This window comes from Scyliorhinus canicula, chromosome 5, assembly GCF_902713615.1.
Source record: "Scyliorhinus canicula chromosome 5, sScyCan1.1, whole genome shotgun sequence".
In the NCBI taxonomy this organism is placed as follows: domain Eukaryota; kingdom Metazoa; phylum Chordata; class Chondrichthyes; order Carcharhiniformes; family Scyliorhinidae; genus Scyliorhinus; species Scyliorhinus canicula.
In genome coordinates, this window is record NC_052150.1 from 214,439,507 (window position 1) to 214,456,896 (window position 17,390).

At 53.0% G+C, this 17,390-nt stretch overlaps 1 protein-coding gene across 6 annotated transcripts in view; it reads right to left on the reverse strand.

Annotated features, from left to right (window-relative positions):
• LOC119966565 (tetratricopeptide repeat protein 21B-like) overlaps window positions 1–17,390 on the reverse strand; it is a 151,078-nt gene that overhangs the window by 31,022 nt on the left and 102,666 nt on the right. For all 6 annotated transcript variants that reach the window (XM_038798472.1, XM_038798469.1, XM_038798468.1 and 3 more), the window contains one exon: window positions 2,312–2,422. In XM_038798472.1, the coding sequence (XP_038654400.1) occupies window positions 2,312–2,422 (111 nt within the window). The remainder of the gene's footprint in view (window positions 1–2,311; window positions 2,423–17,390) is intronic.

Consider the following 17,390-nt stretch of genomic DNA (forward strand, 5'->3'; position numbering starts at 1 on the left):
CTCTCAATCCCCACCAAAGACTGATTCCAAGTGTCTAATCCTCACCAATATAATTTCCTTTCAACAGTTCCGTCCTACGTACATCTTTTACCAACAATATCTCCCTCACGTAATATTTTTGTCACACCAATATCTTGGCGACCAAGCTATTCCATCTCCTTCCTATATGTTCCTGCACAAACATTCAAACTTGACAAACTGGGTGCAAACTACTGTTCGCGTTGTGCCCGAACGGTGCCGCAGCCGGTAGATGCTGGGATACAGCTAGTCTCACTCTATTAGACACTCGGCTGATCTGCCAAGGACCTGGGATCTAACCCATTCCCTTGGAGACTTCAGGCAAGTGCTGTTCAATGCTGGTCTCCACAAATGGGGGTTCCCAGGGGATTGGAGGCCCCCAGGTGGTTGCCCTCTGGACAGGGTAGTACCTTGGCAGGGCCAGGCTGGTGTTTCCAGGAGGCATTTTTCTCATGCCAGGGATTGGGCCTGGGGATGCACTGCCCATGTGAGGTTTGGGAGCCTAAGGACTCCCTTATAGGTGAGTTTGGGGGGGGGGGGGGGGAGGAGGGGGGAGATGGAACCATCAATTCACCAGACACGTGCTTTCCGATATGAACAGTGGTTTTAATCTACTTACTACAGAGCCAGCCTGTTACCCGTTGATGAACTCTCGGTGAACTGCAGGCTGACTCTGGACGAGGGTATTTATACAGCAGCACAAGGGGGAGGAGTCGTGGGCGGAGCCAAGGGTGGAGCCCCGTACAAAAGCTACTCCCCCTAGTGGTCGGATAACGCTACTGCGCTTACAAAGATACAGTGTGAATTACCAAGTTACATTCACCACAGGGGGTTTGGGGATGATGTTGAGGGGGTCGAGTGACGGTGTCCTGACATCTACCTGTTGTGGCGAGTGGAGCTCCTCAGTGCGGTAAATGTGACTAGGTGCGGCCTTGGCAGGGCGGACCCCACTGAGGCCCCAGATTGCAATAAAGTCCCGATAGATGACATGGTGTTTCTCAGTGTTGCGAGTGCCGGGAAACACCCGGCTAAACGCGCTCATCGCAGGACTCTGTTGTAATTTGGTTGGGTCGCACCCTATATGATAATTCTGTTTATTCAATAGATGGATGAAATGAAAATCGCTTATTGTCACAAGTAGGCTTCAAATGAAGTTACTGTGAAAAGCCCCTAGTCGCCACATTCTGGCGCCTGTTCGGGGAGGCTGGTACGGGATGAGGCATTGATTGGGAGGCGAATTTCTAGGACGGGCTTGTAGGAGTCAGGCGTTATTGGTGAAGGGTTTGTTTGGTAGAGGATGTTTACAGGTGAGATATTGGCGACAGTGGGTTTCAGATTTACAGTTTTGATGGCTCCATCCCACACTGAGAAGCAGAGTTACTGCTCGAGCAAGAGGTAAAGCACTTTGTTTCAGAGAAAATCACTTTTCCTTCCGACCACCAAATCGTGAAAATTCTTGGGCAGGTGTTGAAGTGAGTTGTGGCAGGAAGGCGCAAAACGCTGAAACTCAAAGGGACTAATCCTAAATCACAGCTACATGCTCAATCCCCACATGGTTAGGCCAAGGCTGAGGCAGGCAGACTTTTGATCAGGAAGGGAATCAAGGGTCTCGGAGATAAGGCGGGAAAGTGAAGTTGAAGATTATCATTTCAGATTAGTCGTGATCTCATTGATAGCCGGAGCAGTCTGGATGGGCCAAATGGCCTACTTCTGCTCCTACGTTTTATGGTCTTATGGCCTCAGCCCCACACTGGGGGCAGATCGATCAGATGAAGAAAAGTAAAATCAAATGGGGTCAAGTCACCAGAGATTATGAGGGAGGCCCCCAAGTAGCAGGTTATCCACTGCCATTGGCAAAAGCAGGAGGCCAGTCTCCAGCTCTTTCTTTTGTTGAGGGAATGGACGCTTGGTGTGAAGAGGCCCCATACTGGGAAAACATGGTGGTGGTTGAAGTGGTGGAGGAGTAATGTGAAGGGAGGAAGATTGCTGCCTGTAAGTTACTGGGGTAATTGTGGTGCCCTTTTTTCCGAATTGTTCCACCATGTAGGTGGCTAGTCTGGCCTTCACGCCTTCTAAGCTCAAGAGTTGAATACCAATTTGGAGATGTTACCAATATGCCTGCTCCCCAATAACGGAGACCGCTGCTCCCGTGTGCACCTCTATTTTCAATGGATGCACAAGAGAGGAATATGGGGAAGAAGGAGAATCCAGTGGCCAGAAATTAAATAAAGAAAGAAACAGAAAAAAACCATCTTGGTAAAAGAGGAGCTGAAATATATGTAAATAAACATACCATGTTAACATCATCGTTGTTCTGTACATTCTTCAATAGCTTCATACACAGAAGCTCACACACATCACTGTCTCCTTTAGCCAAGTATAATTGGGCGAGCTCTATCATCAGCTAGGGGAACAAACAATGTTATGAAGAGGATTGTTGTAAAGTACTGAGGGAGATTTGTTCCAAAAAAGATCAAAGATTCACTGTTGCATAGATCTTCTTTAACAGCACAGAAAGAGGCATTTCGACCCAACAGATCCACACCTATGTCTGTGCCCCACAAGAGCCTCCTCAAAACCTACTCCATCTTACTCTCTTTGCATTTCATTCTGTACCTTTCTCTGCCATGTGCTGTATCAGCCTCCACTTAAAGGTATCAATGCTATTCATTTCAACCGCTCCATACTGTGCTGCACCTGAAACCATTACAAATTTTGTTGCGCCAGAATATATAAATCTTTCTTTTATCTTGGATTGGATTTGGATTTTGTTTATTGTCACGTGCACCGAGGGACAGTGAAAAGTATTTTTCTGCGAGCAGCTCAGCCACAGGGAGAATGTACAAACTCCACACAGACTATCACCCAAGGTCGGAATTGAACCCGGTTCATGGCGCTGTGAGGCAGCAGTGCTAACCACTGTACCACAATGCCACCCGGCACTCGATGCCAAGCCAACCCTGTAACAGGAAGCACCGCATGTCAGAGCGAGTTCCTTCTGGGGTCAAAACAGGCCAATACGTTGGATGACAGCAATTGTTGATGAACTTCATTGAAAGCCTCCACCTGTGGTGCCTCTCAAGAGCATCTTTGATCCTTCCATACAGTATAGGGTTTGCAAGGGGGTCAGTAAGGAGGCCAAATTCAGGGTAAATTTCCCGTAATAATTTCCTAATCCCTGGAAGGATTTTAACTCCGTGGCATTTCTTGGAGTTGGTGCTTCCTTGATATATACCTTTGTTATCCACCCGATAGCGCAAGTAGTCACCTCATTTGCTTGAAAAACACTCTTCAGGTGTACCCTAGCTCTCAACATTCTCTGTAAGACCTCTTCTAGCACGGTAGCACAGTGGTTAGCACTGTTGCTTTACAGCATCAGGGTCCCAGGTTCGATTCCTGGCTTGGGTCACTCTCTGTGCGGAGTCTGCACGTTCGCCTGTGCCTGCGGGGGTTTCCTCCGGGTGCTCCGATTTCCTCCCACAAGTCCCGAAACACATGCTTGTTAAGTGAATTGGACATTCTGAATTCTCCCTCAGTGTACCGAACAAGTGCCGGAGTGTGGCGACTAGGGGATTTTCACAGTAACTTCATTGCAGTGTTAATGTAAACTAACTTGTGACAATAAAGATTATTATTATTAGATTTGCCAGATATTCTCATTCTTAAGTACCGTGAGCAAGACATAAGCCAACAACACTCAAGAAGCTCAACACCATCCTGGACAAAGCAGCCTGCTTGATTGGCATCTCTTCCACAAACATTCAATCCCTCCAACACTGATGAACAGTGGCAGCCGTGTATCCCATCTACAAGATGCACTGCAGGAACTCTCCAAGGTTCCTTAGGCAGCACCTTCCAAACCCACGGCCACTACCATCTAGAAGGACAAGGGCAGCATATACCTGGGAACCCCACCACCCTCCAAGTCATTCACCCTCCTGACTTGGAAATATATTGCTGTTCCTTCACTGTTGCTGCGTCAAAATCCTGGAACTCCCTCTCTAACAGCACCATGGGTGTACCTACACCTCAGGGACTGCAACGGTTCAACAACGTAACTCACCACCACCTCCTGAAGGGCAACTAGGGATGGGCAATAAATTCTGGCCTAACCAGCAATGCCCACTTTCCGTAAATGAATTTTAAAAGTACACCACAATTTTGGGTAGCCCTTAAAGTATGTCCTGCATGATCTATTGGAATATGGCGCATTCTGATGAGACCCTGAAGGGCAAGCGAGTGTAGTCATTTGGCACTAGTGTAAACTGATTGTAACATCCTTCTGGGAGGGCTCCACCTAATTCAAGTTAAAGATGGACATGGCTCATATCCAACTTTGTGAATGTCTGGCCACCTGCTAACTTGGAGTACAGGTCTTCGATTTGAGGCAGCGGTACATACTGAGCTTGGAAACCAATTAACCATCGGTTAAGTTATAATCTCCACAGAGGTAGACCGATTTGACAAGTTTAAGGACCAGGATAACAGGCGCGGTCCACTCTGTGAACTGTATTATTACGTATTACGTCTAGATTTTTCAGGTGGCCAAGTTCAGTCTCCACCTTTTCCATTAGGGAGTCTGGAGCCGATCTCACTCTAAAATAATTAGTTAGCATTGGGGTTGGCATAAACCTTGACTTTGGCTCCTATTAGTCCTTCCTGAAAAACTTCAGGCATTTGATGATGTCTTCCGAGACTCCTCCCACACCCAGCCTGAAGATCTCCCACCAGTTCAGCCTGATCCACTGGAGCCAATCTCTCCCCGTTCGGCTTGGCCATTGCCCCCGCACAACAATGAGTGGGAGTCAGGTCGATTGCTGCCTGTAAGTTACTGGGGTAATTGTGGTGCTCTTTTTTCCGAATGGTTCCCCCATGTAGGTGGCTAGTCTGGCCTTCAAGTCTTCTAAGCTCAAGAGTTGAATAGCAATTTGGAGATGATCATATGTCTGCTCCCCGATAACGGAGACCGCTACTCCCGTTCCCGTGTGCACCTCCATTTTCAATGGATGCCTGTCCACCAGCACTTCCACCATTATTGGGGCGACACTGGTTGTAATGATGTGGAGATGCCGGCGTTGGACTGGGGTGAGCGCAGTAAGAAGTCTTACAACACCAGGTTAAAGTCCAACAGGTTTGTTTCAAACACCAGCTTTCGGAGCACTGCTCCTTCCTCAGGTGAATGAAGAGGTGGGTTCCAGAAACATATATATAGACAAATTCAAAGATGCCAGACAATGCTTAGAATGCGAGCATTTGCAGGTAATTGAATCTTTACAGATCCAGAGATAGGGGTAGCCAGAGATAGAGGTGTGAATTGTCTCAAGCCAGGACAGTTGGTAGGATTTCACAAGCCCAGGCCAGATGGTGGGGGTGAATGTAATGCGACATGAATCCCAGGTCCCGGTTGAGGCCGTACTCATGTGTGCGGAACTTGGCTATAGGTTTCTGCTCAGCGATTCTGCGTTGTCGTGCGTCCTGAAGGCCGCCTTGGAGAACGCTTACCCGGAGATCAGAGGCTGAATGCCCTTGACTTCTGAAGTGTTCCCCGACTGGAAGGGAACATTCCTGCCTGGTGATTGTTGCGCAATGTCCGTTCATTCGTTGTTGCAGTGTCTGCATGGTCTCGCCAATGTACCACGCTTCGGGACATCCTTTCCTGCAGCGTATGAGGTAGACAACGTTGGCCGAGTCGCACGAGTATGTGCTGCGTACCTGGTGGGTGGTGTTCTCACGTGTAATGGTGGTACCCATGTCAATGATCTGGCATGTCTTGCAGAGATTGCCATGGCAGGGTTGTGTGGTGTCGTGGTTGCTGTTCTGAAGGCTGGGTAGTTTGCTGCAAACAATGGTTTGTTTGAGGTTGCGCGGTTATTTGAAGGCAAGTAGTGGGGGTGTGGGGATGACCTTGGCAAGATTTTCATCTTCATCGATGACGTGTTTGAGGCTGTAAAGAAGATGTCGTAGTTTCTCTGCTCCTGGAAAGTACTGGACGACGAAGGGTACTCTGTTCCGTGCGTCTGGATGAAGAACTTGTTGTCGAAGGTTAAGACGTTGTGATCCAGAATGAAGCGGATGAGTTGAGACCTCAAGGCCAACTGCAACATCGTCATCAAACCAGCAGACAAAGGAGGGGCCACCGTCTTACTGAACAGAACGACTACTTCAAAGAAGTGTACCGACAACTCAACAACCAGGAACACTATAGACAGTTACCCGCAGATCCGACCAAGGAACACATCCGCCAACTCAACAGACTGATCAAAACCTTGGATCCAGACCTTCAGAGCACCCTACGTGCTCTCATCCCACGTACTCCCCACATTGGCGATCTTTACTGCCTCCCGGAAATACACAAGGCCAACACACCAGGTCGTCCTATCGTTTCAGGCAATGGGACCCTGTGTGAGAACCTCTCTGGCTACATCAGGGGCATCTTGAAACCCATCGTACAAGGTACGCCCAGCTTCTGTCGCGACACGACGGACTTCCTACAGAAATTCAGCACCCATGGACCAGTTGAACCAGGAACATTCCTCGTCACAATGGACATCTCGGCACTCTACACCAGCATCCCCCATGACGACGGCATTGCTGCAACAGCCTCAGTCCTCAACACCAACAACTGCCAATCTCCTGACACAATTCTGCAACTCATCCGCTTCATTCATTAGCCAGGATGAGACGGCTCTTTGAGGAGGTAGAAGATGTGTGTGAACATTGCCGAGGTGGGGGGGGGGCAAATCACGTTCATATGTTTTGGTCCTGTCCAAAGTTGGAGGATTACTGGTTTTTAGGGTATTCTCTAAAGTGGTGCACGTGAAACTGGATCCGGGCCCGTGGGACGCCATATTAGGGGTGTCGGACCAGCCGGGGTTGGAAACGTGGAGGCAGATATTGTAGTCCTTGCCTCATTGATCGCCCATAGGCGGATCCTGTTGGGATGGAGAGTGATGCACTATCAATTGTACTAAAGACTCGGACTGGTACAACAGAGGCTTTATTGCAGTCAGATGCGTGGCTCCTGATTCAGCTGGCAGAATGGCTGATCAGGAGTCATGCATATTTATACGGCTCCTTGTGGGCGGAGCTAGCTGGCAGGGGCTACCAGCGAACCTGTAGTATAGGTACTACCGTACATCCCCTAATACAGGTGCACACAGTTAACACAGTGGATCACCACATTCACCCCATGTTAAAAATGAGTCCGGCGGGGGTGGCGTGGAACTATATACAGAATTGTAAATTATTTACAGAGGGGAGGGGAAGAAGTACATGTCCATCTTGTAGTCTGGTGCCCGTCAGAGGTTAAGTCTGTCCGGTGGTTTGACGGTTCGCTGGGAGCGACGTAACGGTGGTGGCAATGTCGGTACTGGTGGTGTCGGCGTTGACGACGTCGGTGCTGGCGGTGTTGGTGCTGGCCAGTAGTTGGATGACTCCGGGAGCGTTCCTCATCTTCTAGCATGGGCAGGGGAAGGAGGGATGGACCTGGTGGGGCTGATGCTGGGAGCGCCGGGCGAGGGGAGGGTAGCGGGTGGGTGGGGAAGTGTGTGGGCGTGTAACCCGAGAGAACCAGGTCCCTGAGTGAGACTGTATCCTGGCGGCCATCGGGGAACTCCACATAGGCATACTGGGGGTTGGCGTGGAGCAGGCGTACCCTGTCCACCAAGGGGTCCGCCTTGTGGAGTCTGGCATGCCTACGTAGAAGAACCGGTCCTGGAGCTGCGAGCCAAGTCGGGAGCGACACCCTAGATATGAACTTCCTAGGGAAGGTAAAAACACGTTCATGGGGTGTGTTATTCATGGCAGTGCACAGTAGCGACCGGATGGAGTGCAGTGCATCCGGGAGGACCTGCTGCCAGCGAGTGGCTGGGAGGTTTCTGGACCGTAGGGCCAGCTGGACGGCCCTCCATACCGTCCTGTTCTCCCTCTCCACCTGCCCGTTTCCCCGGGGGTTGTAGCTGGTCGTCCTGCTGGAGGCGATACCCCTGCTGAACAGGAACTGATACAGCTCATCGCTCATGAATGAGGATCCCCTGTCGCTGTGGATGTAGTCGGGGAAACCGAACAGAGCGAATATGGAGTTGAGGGCCTTGATGACGGCGGCAGACGTCATATCCGGGCATGGGATGGCGAAGGGGAACCTAGAGAATTCATTGACCACACTGAGGATATATGTGTTGCGGTCGGTGGAGGGGAGGGGCCCTTTGAAATCCACGCTGAGGCGTTCAAAGGGGCGGGACGCTTTCACCAGGCGCGCACGGTCTGGCCGGTAGAAGTGCGGCTTGCACTCCACACAGACCTGACAGTCTCTGGTGACTGTCCGTACTTCCTTGACGGAGTAGGGCAGATTGCGGGCTTTGACGAGGTGATACAACCGAGTGACCCCCAGGTGGCAAAGGCTGTCGTGCAGGGCACGGAGCTGGCCTACTTGTGCACTGGCACATATACCTCGAGAGAGGGCATCTGGGGGCTCGTTGAGCTTGCCGGGCGATACAAGATCTCGTAATTATAGGTGGAGAGCTCGATTCTCCACCGCAAGATTTTATCATTTTTGATCTTGCCCCGCTGCGTGTTGTTGAACATGAAGGCTACCGACCGTTGGTCAGTGAGGAGAGTGAATCTCCTGCCGGCCAGGTAATGCCTCCAGTGCCGCACCGCTTCAACGGTAGCCTGGGCCCCCTTTTCAACAGACGAATGTCGAATTTCAAGGGCATGGAGGGTGCGGGAAAAGAATGCCACGGGTCTACCTGCCTGGTTTAGAGTGGCGGCAAGGGCGACATCTGAAGCGTCACTCTCTACTTGAAAGGGCAGTGTCTCATCTACTGCATGCATCCCAGCCTTGGCTATGTCTGCTCTAATACGGGCGAAGGCATGTTGTGCCTCGGCCGTGAGGGGAACTTTTTTTTAAAAAATAATTTTTATTCAAATTTTTCAACTACAAATATTCTCCCAACAATAAAATAAACAGAGTATAAAAATAAACAGAAAGAACACCCCCCTCCCAATACAAAGCAATAAATTAATAACAATACAAAAAGACAAGAAAGTAGCAAACAAACAGTCGCAAAAACAAACCCCCTTAACAGATCCCTAACCCCCTCCCCGGGTTGCTGCTGGGATTGACCACCCTCTAACCCTCCGCCAGAAAATCGAGAAAGGGCTGCCACTGCCGGAAGAACCCCTGTACCGACCCCCTCAGGGCAAACTTGACCTTCTCCAGCCTGATGAACCCAGCCATGTCGTTAACCCAGGCCTCCGGTGGAGCGTCCCTCCATTGCAAAAGAATCCTACGCTGGGCTGCTAGAGACGCAAAGGCCAGAATGCCGGCCTCTCTCGCTTCCTGCACTCCCGGCTCCGATGCTACCCCAAAGATAGCGAGCCCCCAGCCCGGTTCTACCCTGGAGCCGACCACCTTGGACAAGGTCCCCGCCACCCCCTTTCAGAACCCCTCCAACGCCGGACACGCCCAGAACATGTGGGTGTGATTCGCCGGGCCTCGCGAACACCTCCCACACCTGTCCTCTCCCCCAAAGAACCGGCTCATCCTGACCCCAGTCATGTGCGCCCTATGCAGCACCTTCAGCTGAATCAAGCTGAGCTGTGCACAAGAAGAGGACAAATTCACCCTCCCCAGTGCGTCCGCCCACGTCCCCTCGTCGATTCCCTCCCCTAGCTCCACCTCCCACTTCGCTTTCAGCTCTTCCACCGAGGCCTCCTCCTCCTCCTGCATCACCTGATAAATTGCCGAGATCCTACCCTCACCGACCCACGTCCCCGAGAGCACCCTGTCCTGCACCCCCCTAGGCGGCAGTAGCGGGAACTCCGCCACCTGCCGCTTAACAAATGCCCTAATCTGCATATATCTGAAAGCATTCCCGGGGGGGAGGCCCCACTTCCCCTCCAACTCCTCTAAAGTCGCAAACTTCCCATCGAGGAAAAGGTCCCCCATCCGCCTGATGCCTGCCCTATGCCAACTCAAATACCCACCATCTATTCTCCCTGGTGTAAACCGGTGATTGCCCCGTATCGGGGCCCACACTGAGGCCTTCACCTCCCCCCCGATGCCGCCTCCACTGTCCCCAGATTTTGAGGGAAGCCACCACTACTGGACTCGTAGAATACCTTGCCGGGGGGAGTGGGAGCGGGGCCGTCACCAGAGCCTCTAAACTCGTGCCCACACAGGACGCCGCCTCCAACCTCTTCCATGCGGCACCCTCCATCACCCACCTACGAATCATTGCCACATTTGCAGCCCAGTAGTATCCATACAAGTTGGGCAACACCAACCCACCTACCTCCCTGCCTCGTTCTAGGAATACCCTCCTCATCCTCCGGGTCTTGCGCGCCCACACGAACCCCAGAATACTCCTGTTAACCCTCCTAATAAAAGACTTCGGGACCAATATGGGGAGGCACTGGAAGAGAAACAAGAACCTCGGGAGCACCGTCATCTTAACTGACTGGACCCTACCCGCCAAAGAGAGTGACAACGTGTCCCACCTCCTGAACTCCTCCTCCATCTGTTCCACCAACCTCGAAAAATTTAGCCTATGCAGGGCCCCCCAGCTCCTAGCTATCTGGACCCCAAGATATCTAAAGCTCCTCACCGCCCTCTTCAACGGGAGCTCGCCTATTTCCCTCTCCTGGTCCCCCGGGTGCAGCACGAACAGCTCACTCTTCCCCACGTTGAGCTTATAGCCCGAAAAATCCCCAAACTCCCCAAGTATCTTCAGCACCTCTGGCATCCCCCTCCCCCCACCGGATCCGCAATGTATAGCAGTAAATCATCTGCGTACAGCGGCAATCGGTGCTCCTCCTCCCCTGCACAACCCCCCTCCAGTTCTTCGAGTCCCTTGTGGACAGTGCAGAAGGATGTTACAAGTTACAGAGGGACATAGATAAGCTGCAGAGCTGGGCTGAGAGGTGGCAAATGGAGTTTAATGCAGAAAAGTGTGAGGTGATTCATTTTGGAAGGAATAACAGGAAGGCAGAGTACTGGGCTAATGGTAAGATTCTTGGTAGTGTGGACGAGCAGAGAGATCTCGGTGTCCATGTTCATAGATCCCTGAAAGTTGCCACCCAAGTTGAGAGGGTTGTTAAGAAGGCGTACGGTGTGTTAGCTTTTATTGGTAGAGGAATTGAGTTTCGGAGTCATGAGGTCATGTTGCAGTTGTACAAAACTCTGGTGCGGCTGCATTTGGAGTATTGTGTGCAGTTCTGGTTGCCACATTATAGGAAGGATGTGGAAGCATTGGAAAGGGTACAGAGGAGATTTACAAGAATGTTGCCTGGTAAGGAGGGAAGATCATATGAGGAAAGGCTGAAGGACTTGAGGCTGTTTTCGTTAGAGAGAAGAAGGTTAAGAGGGGACTTAATTGAGGCATACAAGATGATCAGAGGATTAGATAGGATGGACATCGAGAGCCTTTTTCCTCGGATGGTGATGTCCAGCACGAGGTGACATAGCTTTAAATTGAGGGGAGATAGATATAGGACAGATGTCAGAGGTAGGTTCTTTACTCAGAGAGTAGTAAGGGCGTGGAATGCCCTGCCTGCAACAGTAGTGGACTCGCCAACACTAAACGCATTCAAATGGTCATTGGATAGGCATATGGACGATAAGGGAATAGTGTAGAGGGACTTTAGAAGGGTTTCACAGGACGGTGCAACATCGTGGGCCGAAGGGTCTGTACAGCGCTGTAATGTTCTATGTTCTATGTTCTATGTTCAGTGCCATGGCCAAGAGCTCAATCGCTAACGCGAAGAGCAGGGGAGACAAGGGGCACCCCTGCCTCGTCCCCCCAGGACAGCCGGAAGTCTTCCGACCTCCTCCCATTCGTCACCACGCTCGCTACCGGGGAACTATACAGCAGCCTCACCCAGCTAATGAATCCCTCACCAAACCCAAATCTCCTCAACACTTCCCACAGCCGGCTGTACCGGTTGGTGCCCGCCCACCTCCTTCGGGGGCACCGACCGGTACAGCCCCTCATAAAAGAATCTGAACACCCCATTAATGTCCCTAGCACTCCGCACCAGGTTCCCTCCTGCATCTGTGGCTCCCCCTATCTCTCTCGCTGCCTCCTGTTTCCGGAGCTGGTGGGCCAGCATCCGACTTGCCTTCTCCCCGTACTCATATACCGCCCCCTGCGCCCTCCTCCACTGCACCTCCACCTTCCGGGTGGCCAGTATATCGAACTCTGCTTGGAGACTGCGGCGCTTCCTCAAAAGCCCCTCTTCCGGGACATCCGCATACCTCCTGTCCACCCTTACCATTTCTTCCACTAACCTCTCCCTCTCAACCCTCTCCGCCCTCTCCCTGTGCGCCCGAATAGATATCAGCTCCCCTCTAACCACCACCTTCAGCGCTTCCCAGACCACCCCAACTTGCACCTCCCCATTGTCATTGGCTTCCAAATACCCCTCTATGCACCTACAGACCCACCCACATACTTCCTCCTCTGACAGAAGCCCCACATCTAACCTCCACAGTGGGCGCTGATCCTTCCCCTCCCCCAGCTCCACCGAATGCGGAGCGTGGTCAGATATGACTATCGCCGAACACTCCGCCCCCACCACTCTCGGGATTAGCGCCCTGCTGAGGACAAAAAAGTCAATCCGGGAATAGGCCTTGTGGACATGGGAGAAAAAGGAAAACTCCCTACCTCCCGGCCTCAAAAACCTCCAAGGGTCTACCCCTCCCACCTGATCCATGAACCCCCTCAGCACTGAGGCCGCCGCTGGCCTCTTACCCGTCCTTGACCTCGAACGATCCAGGGCTGGGTCCAACAGAGTGTTAAAATCCCCTCCCGAGATCAAGCCCCCGTCTCCAGGTCCGGAATCCAGCTCAACGTTCGCCGCATGAAGCCCGCATCATCCCAGTTGGGGGCGTACACATTAACCAGAACCACCTGTTCCCCTTGAAGCCTACCACTCACCATTACATATCTCCCTGCGCTGTCCGCCACCATACTCGACGCCACAAACGACAAGCTCTTGCGCACTAAAATCGCCAGCCCTCGATTCTTCGCATCTAGCCCCGAGTGAAATACCTCTCCAACCCAGCCTCGTCTCAGCCTCACCTGATCCGCCACCTTAAGGTGCGTCTCCTGGAGCATAGCCATGTCCGCCCCCAGCCCCTTCAGATGCGCCAAGACCCGGGAGCGCTTCACCGGTCCATTCAGCCCCCTCACGTTCCATGTGTCCAGCCGAATCTGGGGGGTCCTCCCCCTCCCTCTGCGCCAGTCAGCCATAGCTCTGCCTCGGCTCACCACGTGCCTGCAGGACCGCCCACCCCCGTTCCCCATGGTGGCAATCCTCTCCTTCTTCACCCATCTCAGCACACACTCACGGTCGACGAAGCAGTGGAAATGGACCAGCACCGCCCGAGGTGGCTCGTTTGGCCTGGGTTTCCTCAACAGCACTCGATGGGCACCCTCCAGCTCCAAGGGCGCCTGGAACAACCCCGCGTCCATTAGTGAGTTCAGCATCATAGCCACATAGGCCCCCAAATCCAAACCTTCCAGCCCCTCCGGGAGGCCCAGAATCCGCAAGTTTTTCCGACGGGAGCGGTTCTCCATCTCTTCAATCCTCGCTAACCACTTATTGTGGAGTGCCTCGTGCGACTCCACCTTCACTGCCAGGCCCAGGAGTTCGTCCTCGCTCTCTGAGGCCTTTTGCTGTAGCTCTCGGATCTCCGCACCCTGAGCCGTCTGAGTTGTCGTGAGCTTGTCCAGCGAGGCCTTAACCGGTTCCAGAATCTCAGCCTTCAGCTCTGTGAAGCAGCGATGGAGCAGCTCCTGCTGCTCCTGCGCCCACTGCTGCCACGCTGCCGGTTCCCCACCCGCCGCCATCTTGCTTTTCCTGCCTCCCACCTTTCTCTGCTCCAAAGCCGACATTTTGACCGCTCCGCTCCTGGTCCAGTCCATCCACTGGCAGATAATCTTAGCGGAAGTGTTCCCACCCGGGGAAAAGTCCAACCAGCACCGCTACTGGCCTTTAAAAGAGCCCAAAAGACCAAAAATAGCGAGAGCTACCGAACGTGCGGCTTAGCTCCGCATCACCGCAATGGGAAGTCCCCCGTGAGTGGAAATTGAGTGGACTGTATAAGTGGCCGGGCCTTGTCCGCGTAGTTTGGGACCCACTGGGCGTAGTAGGAGAAGAACCCAAGGCAGCGTTTGAGGGCCTTGGGGCAGTGGGGGAGGGGAAGCTCCATGAGGGGGCACATGCGGTCGGGGTCGGGCCCCAGGAGTCCGTTTTGGACTACGTAGCCGAGGATGGCTAGGCAGTTGGTGCTGAACACGCACTTCTCCTTGTTGTAGGTGAGGATGAGGAGAGAGACGGTGTGGAGAAATTTGGCAAGGTTGGCGTCATGGTCCTGCTGGTCATGGCCACAGATGGTAACGTTGTCCAGGTACGGAAACCATTCGGTCCATTTCTCTTTGGAATACCGAGACCCCGTTAGTGACGCCGAAGGAAACCCTAAGAAATTGATAGAGGCGACCGTCCACCTCGAAGGCAGTGTATGGACGATCCGGTATACGGATGGGGAGCTGGTGGTAGGCGGATTTAAGGTCAATCGTCGAGAAGACCCGGTACTGTGCAATCTGATTGACCATGTCAGATATGCGAGGGAGGGGGTACGCGTCGAGCTGCGTGTACCGATTGATGGTCTGGCTGTAGTCCACGACCATCCTGTGTTTCTCCCCAGTTTTAACCACTATCACTTGACCTCTCCAGGGGCTATTGCTGGCCTAGATAACACCCTCCCGAAGCAGCCGCTGGACTTCGGACCTGATGAAAGCCTTGTCCTGGGCGCTGTACCATCTGCTCCTGGTGGCGACGGGCTTGCAATCCACAATTAGATTGGCAAAGAGGGAGGGAGGGTCAACCTTGAGGGTCGTGAGGCCGCAAACGGTGAGTGGGGGTAGGGGCCCGCTGAATTTGAGGGTGAGACTCTGGAGGTTACATTGAAAATCCAGACCCAGCAATAGTGCAGCACAGAGGTTGGGTAGAACGTATAGGCGGAAACCGCTGAATTCTACGCCTTGGACAGTGATATTGACCACACAGAAACCTCGGATCGGGACAGAGTGGGATCCGGAGGCCAGGGAGATCCGTTGGTTGGCGGGGTGGACCGCGAGGGAGCAGCGCCTTACCGTGTCCGGGTGGATGAAGCTTTTGGTGCTCCCGGAGTCCAGTAGGCAGGAGGTCGCGTGGCCGTTGATTGGCACTGTTGTCGAAGCGGTGGCCAGGTTGTGAGGACGGGACTGGTCCAGCATCATAGAGGCAAGCAGCGGGTGGTCGTCCGAGGAGTCAGATGGGGAGCGACGGCGACCCGGGTCCAGCGTTCCAGTCCCGAGGGGGAGATAAAATGGCGGCGATGGCAACGTCTGGAGGACCTGTGGGGGAGAAGATGGCGGCGCCCATGCAGCGCATGTTGCGGGCGCGGGGCAAGATGGCGGCGTCCATAGAGTGCACGTTGTGGGGGTGGGGCAAGATGGCAGCGCCCACGGGCCACACGTGGACCTGGGGGGAGAAGATGGCGGCGCCCACTGGTCGCACGTGGCCCCAGGAGCAGAAGATGGCGGCGCCCATTGTGCGATTGGCTGGGGAAGGGAGAAAATTCAGGCGCAATAGCGGCAACTGCGCGGGCCTGGCACACCGCCGCAAAGTGGCCCTTCTTACCGCAGGATGTGCAGGTGGCTGCGCGGGCTGGGCCGCGCTGGCGGGGGTGCTTCTGTTGGCCGCAGAAGTAGCAGCGGGGACCCCCAGAGTGCGTGGTGTGGCGGGCAGCGCAGGCATACTGAGCAGGAGTGGCCCCTGTTGGGGGGGTCGTTTGCGGGGTCCAAGAGGAGTAGGAGGCGTGAACGGGGTGAGCGGGGTAGGACTGGACGTTGCGAGATGCGACCGTCATGGAGAGTGCTAAAGCTTTCGACTACGCTAGGTCGAGCGTGGCCCCTTCTAGCAGTCGTTGTCGGATGGGATCCAACGCAATCCCCGTCACGAATGCGTCACGCATGAGGAGATTGGAATGTTCCGTGGCCCTGACGGCCTGACAGTCACAGTCCCGTACGAGTGGGATAAGAGCCCGCCAGAAGTCTTCGATCGACTCACCAGGTAGTTGTACGCGTGGCGAGAACGTGCCTTGCGAAGAGAGTGTTCGTCTTCTGAACGTAGTTCTCTTTAAGAAGTGGCATGGCGTCTGCGTAAGTCGGGGCTTCCAGGATCAGAGGGAACACGCTGGAGCTCAACCTGGAGTATAGAACTTGGATCTTCTGAGCTTCTGTCGGCGCGGGGGTCGCTGGGTTGATGTCGGCCTCAAGGCAAGCCAGCCAGTGATTAAAGTCCTTTCTGGGGTCTGGCGAGTGCGGATCCAGCTGCAGGCGATCTGGTCCGATCCTGATGTCCATTCTGCCAGCTGCATGAGGAGGCCACGCATCTGACTGTAATAAATTGATGCACTATCAATTGTACTAAAGATTCGGATTGGTACAACAGAGGCTTTATTACAGTCAGATGCATGGCCTCCTACAGCAGCTGGCAGAATGGCTGATCAGGAGGAGTCATGCATATTTATATGGCTCCTTGTGGGCGGAGCTAGCCAGCAGGGGCTACCGGCGAACCTGTAGTATAGGTACTACCGTACATCCCCTAATACAGGTGCACACAGTTAACACAGTGGATGACCACAGAGAGCGGCCTCTCCACCCTGTGCCCTGGCGTGGCGGGGGAACCTTTTGGAATTCTTGACTCTTGAAAAGGTTAAGTTTGAACTGAGGGGAAGGATGGAGGGGTTCTACAATTCATGGGCGTTATTCATCATGCACTTTCGAGAACTGGATAACATCGAACATTAGTGGGGAGTGGGGTGTTGGGAGGGTTGGGGGGAGGGGGACTGTATGTGTTAATGGTAACTATGGGTGATCCCTGATTCCATTTTATTTGTTTATGTTAACACGCAGGCAGTTGTTTGGGGGTTGGTGGGAAGATGGGATCGTTGTTGTTGATATGGGGATTGACATTATATTCGTTACTGATTATTGTTTACTGTTGGTGGGTGAACATTTGGGAGAAAATGTGAAAAAGGAGAATAAAAATATAATTTTTTTTAAAAGCTGTTTGTTCTGCATATCAATCTGTCTTGCAACATTTTGTTCAGGGATGGTCTGAATTCACAATCTGAATTCACAATCTGAATTTGTAATCTGACCAAACATTCAGTGACAGGTTTCCCTGGGGTCCTCCCTGCTGTGTTAAAGTGGTATTTCTGGAGTATAACAGGGAGCTTCATAGAATCCCTACAGTGCAGAAGGAGACCATTCGGCCCATCGTGTCTGCACAAACCCTTCAGAAGACCATCCTAGCGAGGC